General features: G+C 49.4%; 1 protein-coding gene across 1 annotated transcript in view; it reads left to right on the forward strand.

Moving 5' to 3' along the window:
- Positions 1-1,195: 1,195 nt before the first annotated feature.
- Positions 1,196-7,856, forward strand: part of P2RX5 (purinergic receptor P2X 5) — a 25,510-nt gene continuing 18,849 nt past the window's right edge. The window contains exons 1-2 of the mRNA XM_019659816.1: positions 1,196-1,810; positions 2,026-2,155. Coding sequence (XP_019515361.1) covers positions 1,674-1,810; positions 2,026-2,155 — 267 coding nt within the window. The 5' untranslated portion in view covers positions 1,196-1,673. The remainder of the gene's footprint in view (positions 1,811-2,025; positions 2,156-7,856) is intronic.

Consider the following 7,856-nt stretch of genomic DNA (forward strand, 5'->3'; position numbering starts at 1 on the left):
TGAGTTATTATATGGCAGGCATAGTGGTGGGCATGGGATACAGAGATGTCCGAAGGCAAGGTTCCTGCCTTCTTGGAGCTTATAGTCTGAATTGGGGATATGGTAAGTAAAGGAGATCATATCCAAGAGTGACATGTGCTCCAGAGGAATAAGAAGGAATAATGGGATAGAAAGTGATTGGGGTGGGGGCTACTTTTGGTGGGTGGTAGTAAGAACAGGCTTTTTTGAGGAAATGGCATTTGAGTTGAAACTGATGAAAAAAATGCATAGATCTGTGCTTCCCAAATGGTAGTTCGAGAACAAAATTCAGATCCCCAGGCCCCTCCCTAGACTTAGCAAATGAAAATGTTAGGGGCAGGGCCCAGGAATCTGCATTTTTCTTCCAAGAATGATTCCCATGTACACTAAAGCTGGACATCTACTGCCCGGGACTTTTTACTTTTAGAGAGCATCACATCTGATGAACTTCAGGGTCCCTTATAACTCCCAGGGCCTGTGGTTCAGGGAAAGGGAAGTTCTCATTCGTGCGTAAGGGCCAGGCTCGGAAGGGAAGAAGGACCGCTTCTGGTTGGATGGCAGGATGACAGGATGCAGAACAATGAGCAAGCACAGCTCCTCACACACCAAGGAAGGGCCCTGCCTCTGGCCGATCTCTGAGATGGTCACCCTCATCCCTGCTCCCACTCCCTCCAAGACTGTGAGGGTTACAGCCTTCGCGGCCTGGATTAGGTGTTAGATCGGTAGCTTGCTTTGGTGGATGCCCCCTCTGCAGGCCTAGTTTATGACCCTGGGCCTTGGTTGCCTGTGTCTCCCCACCCCCACCCCATGTGGTACAGAGCTCTTTACCCTCTGGGCACTCAGACCTGCTTGGCAACTGACTCCCTGGGAGTGCGGGGGTTTTACACCAGCGAGAGCTGTAAGTAAGAACACACACTTAATTACAAAGGACACAGGAGCCATGGGTCTGTCCAGTCTTTAGTCTCTCCCAGCCTGTGTGGTGGGGGCCCAGGTTCCCCCAGGGAGCAAGAAAAACCAAGAAACCTGTTGTGTTTACCTACAAATGCTCTGTATCCCCTCTTCACCTCCACTTCCAGGTCTGTAGGTCCCGCCTTCCCTGGCCTCAGTTTCCCCATCTTTTCAATAGGAGGAAACACCGGAATTTCTTTGGGAGCAGAGAAAGGGGGGAGGGGCGGTTTGCTTTAAAAGGAGCTCTCCTCTCATCTTCTGATCGCCTTACTACTCCCGTGCCGCCCGCGGTCTTCTCCAGCTGGGGCACGTGCGGTCCCCTGCCCCCGGGAGCGCCTTCCCACGCCAGTGGCGGGGCTCACTGTCCTCTGGTGTCACGGTCAGTTCAGGGAGGAGGAAGAGGTGGCGGCAAGGTCGCAACCCGCGGCTCCGCACTGCCCCCGCCCAGTTTCCCGCGGTGCTTTCTCAGCCTGCCCAGTAACCCGCGGCCCTACGCGCCCCGCGGCCCTACGCGCCCCGCGGCCCTCGGCGCCCGCCCGCCGGCCGGTCCGGGCACGTTGGAGCCGCGCACAGGCGCCACTGCCGAGCGGAGAAAGCGTTCAGGGCCAAGCCGCCGGACCGCCACGCGCGGAGGCGGCGAGCGAGGGGCGGCTCCTATGCGGCACATGTGTGGCGGCGCGGCCCCCAGGCCCAGGTGAGAGAGCGCTATGGGGCAGGCGGGCTGCAAGAGGCTCTCCCAGGCGCTGTTCGACTACAAGACCGAGAAGTATGTCATCGCCAAGAACAAGAAGGTGGGCCTGCTCTACCGGCTGCTGCAGGTCTCCATCCTGACCTACCTGGTGGCGTGAGTGCTGGGGGTTGGGGCGCGGAACTTGCGGGAAGGTGGGGGAGGTGTGGGGGGCCAGCAGCTGTGGTCTCTCTCCTGGGTCCAGGAATGGGCCTGTGTACATATGGTGTTTTCTGTTGGTGGGGGATCTGGGACCCTGCTTGAGAGGAGGCCCTCTCTGAGCCCTTGGGTATAAGGGTTGGGGGCTAAGGGAGGGGGCCCTCCACTCCCAGGACAACGGCTCTGGAGGTGATGAGATACAGCAGGGGCTTTTTTCCCCCCATCTATGAGGCTTTCCCTGAGCAGCTCCCTCCTCCAGGCCTGGAGCCCCCAGTACAAGGGCTGTGGAAAGGGGGCAAGGATGTAGGGGGGCTGGGCTGCAGCTGTCGCCCCGGCAGCCTCCCACACCGAGTAGGTTATTTATAATCACTGAGCTCAGAGCCAAGCGTAGGGCTGGGGCAACTCATGAGTCTGGCATGTCCCTCTGATCAACTCGCCCCACCGGTGGCTGGCTTCTCTGGTATCCAGCTGGGGGTCCTGCCCAGCGGCCTTCTGCCTGCGCCCACACACACCTCCTCCCCATCTGGCAGGAGCTGACATGGTCAGCAGAGGGCAGCTCCTTGGGGTTGCCCAGTCACTGTTCAGAGCCCTCACCCCAAGTAGGAAGGGAACAGGTGGAAGGAGGAAATGACAGCAGAGGACTGGGATGCAGAGATTCCTCTTTTAGTCCTTCAGTAAATGCTGTTGAGTCCCTCCTATTTCCTGATTTGGGGAGGAGCAACTCCTGGGAGGGCAGCCCTGACCTCACCTGGAGGCCAAACAACTGGCATTCCCCCAGCTTCATCCTTAAGGCACCTGGCTGTCTCCCACCTGAGGGCCTTTGGACATGCGGTTCATCAGCCAGGCATGCCTTCCCTCCTCTACTTGGGCAGCGCCCACTCATCCTTCTGGACTGGGCTCTCCCACAATCCCCTCTCCTTTCCCTCCCACATGTCAGGTGATTTTCCACAGTGTAATTATATGCTTGTTTGGGTGACCATTTGCTTAATGTCTGTGTCCGTCTCCCCACCAAACTGAGGATGCCATGAGGATGGAGCCTGGTGTCACCTAACTGTTTGGGCAATAGATGAGTTGAACGAGTGAGTGAATGAGTGAATGAATGTTGTTCCTTGAGTATTTGCTGAATGTTCCTGTCCAGGCTGGGCCCAGTGTGTCCCTACCAAAATGGCTGGTTGACTCAAGGGTCACAGCCCTCTCAGAGCTCCTTAGAGACAGGGCAACTTAGAGCCCAGGACATGCCAGCTCTGCCCCCAGAGATGAAGAGTGTGGACACATTTTGGTTGGCACCTGCTATACAGAGAACACTTACTGGCACCCTGGGAGGTGCAGGGCATCCCACACCACTACTGCCTGACCTCAGGCAGGTGCCTGGCCTCTCCTCGCCTAAGTTTTCCCAACTTTCCCAAGGGAAGGTTAACCTGAACAATCTCTAACATTAACAGTAACACCAGCAATAAGTTGATGCGTTATGTTCATTGAGCTCTTCCTCTGTGCCAGGTACTTCTGTGCTAAGCAATTAGCACATACCATATCATTAAAAATATTTTTTGTATTTTGACATAGTTTTAGACTTATAGGGAAGTTACCAGAGTAATACAAAAACCTTTTTAATACCCATCGCCTGGATTCCCCAAATGTTAACATTTTATACATTTGTGTTGTCCTTTTTCCTCTGTGTGTGTGTGCATTTTTTCTGACAGTTCCGAGTAGATTGATGCCCCTTTGCTCTTATATATTTCATTGTGTATTTGTTAAAAATTAGGAATTCTCTTAACCAAGTACAAGTATGAAGACTAGGAGATTAACATTGAAATATTATTATTATCTAAGCTATAGACCTTTTGTAAATTGTCCCAATAATTACCTTTATAGCAAAAGAAAATCTGAGCTCATGCTTTTCTTTCAGTTGTCATGTCTTCTTAAACTCCTTCAATCTAGAATTGTTCCCAAGTCTTTCTCTGTATTTCATGACATTGACATTTTCTGAAGAATACAGGATGTTTTAAAAACACTTTGTAAATTGAGGTAAAATTCACATAGCATANTTTCCCTCTTAGAAGGTTCCTCTTATCCCCTAGAGAATGGGAATTTTTCTTAATTGAAGGGGTGATCTTGTAATTCTGCCTCTAAAGATTCAACCCCATTGCACCATACTTACTCCTTTATAATTGATAAAATTCATAGAAGGAAGAGAGAATGGTATGGGGGAAAGATTGGCATCTGAAGCAGGAGGGTCTGTTTTCCCCTAAGCAGAGCCCCCCAGCACATTTCTTAGTGGGGAGCAGAGAAGACTCTGTCTCTCAATTCAAGACACTTGAGGATCCACTCTGGTTTTTACTGGTCCCTGGAACCAGAGCAGACCTAGATGGCCCCAGGGGTGTATCCAAACCACACAGAACAATAGACCTAGAATGCTGGCAAATTTTTGGGGCAAGTGAGATATGTAAAAAGAAAAAGACCCTTTATAAATTCATTTTATAATTCCCCATCACTTCGCTGCTGAAACCTTAAATCATCCAACTAGACAAAGACTTGAGAACCAGAAGAGAATGGTTCACTCGCTGCCAATCCCTTTCTTTCAGGTGGACAACACCGTAATAAAGCATGATGTGGACTTCTTTATGGGAGGGGAGAGAAGGGGCATGGTGGTGAGGCCGGGAGGAGGCTTTGTTTACTTTGAAGACTAGCCATTCACCCCTGACCCGTGAGCCAGGGAGTGAAGTTTAAGGGCACCCTGTCTGTTCCCAGCATGTCAGGGTGGAGCGCTCAGCCCTGGCAGCAATGGGGGTCGCTGCAAAAGGTGCCGATTCTCTCGACTGACCCTTCACTTATGAGGCATCATGAAAGAGCCCTTTTCTCTTCAAGGAGCACTATACTACCGGGTAAGATGGTTTTGTGCAGGCCCAGGCAGGGCTGATAAGTGATCTGCACACAAAATGTCATCCAGAAGAAGCCTCGGGCTCTAGAGGACAGAGCCCTTGCGTGGATGGCCCAAGGCCTTCTACTAGCCTCAGCTTCTCAGGTGACCTTGGACCTCATTCCATCAAGTATGAAATGGGCTCGACAGTTACCTTTCTGGCCTGGCTCACAGAGTGAATCACATGAGTTGATGTGGAAACTAAGACACTGTGCTCATGGTGACATGGAGACGATTTCTTGGGCTGGCGAGCCAGGTTGCCTGGATTCAATTTCTGGCCCAGAGGCTTACCAGTGGTATGATCACAGACACATCTAGTCTCTTAGGGAAAAATAATAATTGTACCAACTATATAGGGTTGTGACGGTGAAATGAGCCCATACACATAAGGCATAGAGAATAGCGCCTAGCAGGTAGTAAGTATTCCTTGTGGTGGTGATTGTGGTGAAGATGGTCAGGGTGCCCTGGGGCTCTGAGACTGTTGAGATGGGGTTAGGTAGAAGCTGGAGAAACCATCACTCAAAAGCAGCAGGCAGTTTTCTCTCAAAGGGACTATTCATCTTGGTTTAGGGAACATCCCTGACTTGGACTTTTAACGCAAATGTAAAAACAAAGGCTCCTTCTCCCACTTTGGGTGTAGAGGGTATTGGGTCTGACCTTGTGGGGTGGTGAGCTGGCCCCAGCCATGTGGAGGTAGATTGCAGATACTGGGGTTCGCAGCTTGTGAGAAGTGTTTTTCACATTGTTTTTGACCATGACCCACAGGAAGAAATATATTCCACATCATAATGTCATATGTATACGCTCATATGTTAAGCAAAAGTTTTACAAAATCATGACTGCCCTTACTTTCTTAACCAACTGAGCCCCTCAGCCGGCCCCAACCCTTACTTTCTTAAACACATTCTGATATTTTCTATCTTTCCTTTTTTTTTGGCTATGCTGTTGTAACCCAGTAAATTGACATCATGACCCCCCAATGGGTCTGGACCGAGTAGTCTAAGAAGCTGTGCTGTGAGGGAGCCTACAGGAGGGACGGGGGTCTGGCCTGGCCCTGAGAAGAGCCCTTTCCCCTCTGGTCATCCCTCATGTGGTCTCTAAGGCTTCAGGATAGTTCTGTCAAAAGTTGCAGCCTGGTCTTGGCTGGGCCATAGGGTGTTTGGGAGTGCAGGGCAAATGAGAGCTGAGCCCCTTCTCTAAAGCCAGAGGGGCAGTTATCACAAGCTACCGAGGGCAGGGAGCCTGGCATTTCAGCCTCTCCAGCAGCACACAGTAGGTGCTCAGTAAAGGTTTAAGAAAGCTAGAACAGGGAGCGTGCCCTGGACTGGGGTTTGTAATAGGCCATGCCCTGTGACCTGGGGCCTCAGTTGCTCTACCTGCANAATTAAAAAACAACAACAACAACATTACAGTGTGTCCTCTTCCACCTTATTCACCAGATCTGGCACCATGTGACTTCTTGCTCTTCCCCAAAGTCAAAATGATTCAGGACATCAAGGCAGCCACGACAGCGCAACTAAAGACACTCATGAAAGAGGACTTCCAGAAAGTGGCAAGAGGGTCAGCTGAGTGGCTCAGTTGGTTAAGAGCGCGAGCGCTGAGCAACAGAGTCGCCGGTTCGATTCCCACATGGGCCAGTGAGCTGCGCCCAGGCTGAGCTGCCCTGAGCTGCCGACGGCTGGCCGATGGCTCAGTGGTTAGAGTGTTTGCTCTTAGCAACAAGACTTCTGGTTCGACTCCCACATGGGATGGTGGGCTGCACCCACCCGCAACTAAGATTGAACATGGCACCTTGAGCTGAGCGGCCCTGAATTGCCGATGGGCGGCCGGATGGCGACTGGACTTGGAGCTGAACTAGCTGCGCCCTCCACAACAAAGACTGAAGGACAACAACTTGGCTGTTCCCCTTCCCCAGTTCCCCAACACTGTTCCCCTTCCCCAATTCACCAATAAAATCTTTAAAAAAAAGAAAGTGGCAAGAACGATGGGATGAGTGTGTTCAAAGTGAGGGGGAGTATTCTGAGGGGGATTAATAGCAATGTGTCTTTTACTGTAATAATATTTTTTTATTTAAACATTCACTGTACATTTTGATCACACCCTATATGTNTGTTGTCTTCAATCTATTGTAGTTGTGGAGGTCTCAGCTCCTTGGCCCATATGGGAATCGAACTGGCAACCTTGGTGTTATGAGCCTGTGCTCTAACCACCTGAGCTAACCGGTTGCCCCACCACTAACCTACTTTTTGGTCTCTATAGGTTTGCCCATTCTAGACATTTCATATAAATCAAATCATACACTATATGCCCTTTTTTGTCTGGCTTCTTTTATTAGTATAATGTTTTCAAGGTTCATCCACATTGTAGCATGTATTCCTTTTATGGCTGAATGATATTCCATTGTATGGATATGCCACATTTTGTTCATCCACTCCTCAGCTGATGGACATTTGAACTATTTGTACTTATCGGTTATTATGGATAAGGCTGCTAAGAACATTCATGTACACGTTTTTGTGTAAGCATATGTTTTCAATTCTCTTGTGTATACACTTAGGAGTAGAATTGCTGGGTCATATGAAACTTTTGAGGAATTGCCAAACTGTTTTCCACAGCAGCTCTACCATTTTCCATTCCCATCATCAATTATCAATTTCTCCACATCCCCACCAACAATTATTATTTTCCATTTTTTGGTTATAGCCATCTTATGAAGTGGTATCTCACGTGGTTTTGATTTGCGTTTCCCTAATGACTAGTGATGTTGAGCATCTTTTCATGTGCTTTTGGGCCATTTGTATATCTTTCTTGGAGAAACGTTTATTCAAATCCTTGACCCATTTTTATTTGTTTGTTTGCTTATTTATTTATTTATTTGTTTGTTTATTTGTTAACCCTTTATTATAAGTCACACTCTTGTAGAAGTACTAGGTGTGATTAAACAATACAGTGAATGTTTAAATAAAAAAAATTATTACAGTAAAAGATACATTGCCATTAACCTGCCTCAGAATACTCCCCCTCGCTTCGAACACACTTATCTCATAATTCTGGCCACTTTCTGAAGCAGTTCTGGAAGTCCTCTTT

Source organism: Hipposideros armiger, unplaced genomic scaffold, assembly GCF_001890085.2.
Source record: "Hipposideros armiger isolate ML-2016 unplaced genomic scaffold, ASM189008v1 scaffold_304, whole genome shotgun sequence".
Taxonomy (NCBI): domain Eukaryota; kingdom Metazoa; phylum Chordata; class Mammalia; order Chiroptera; family Hipposideridae; genus Hipposideros; species Hipposideros armiger.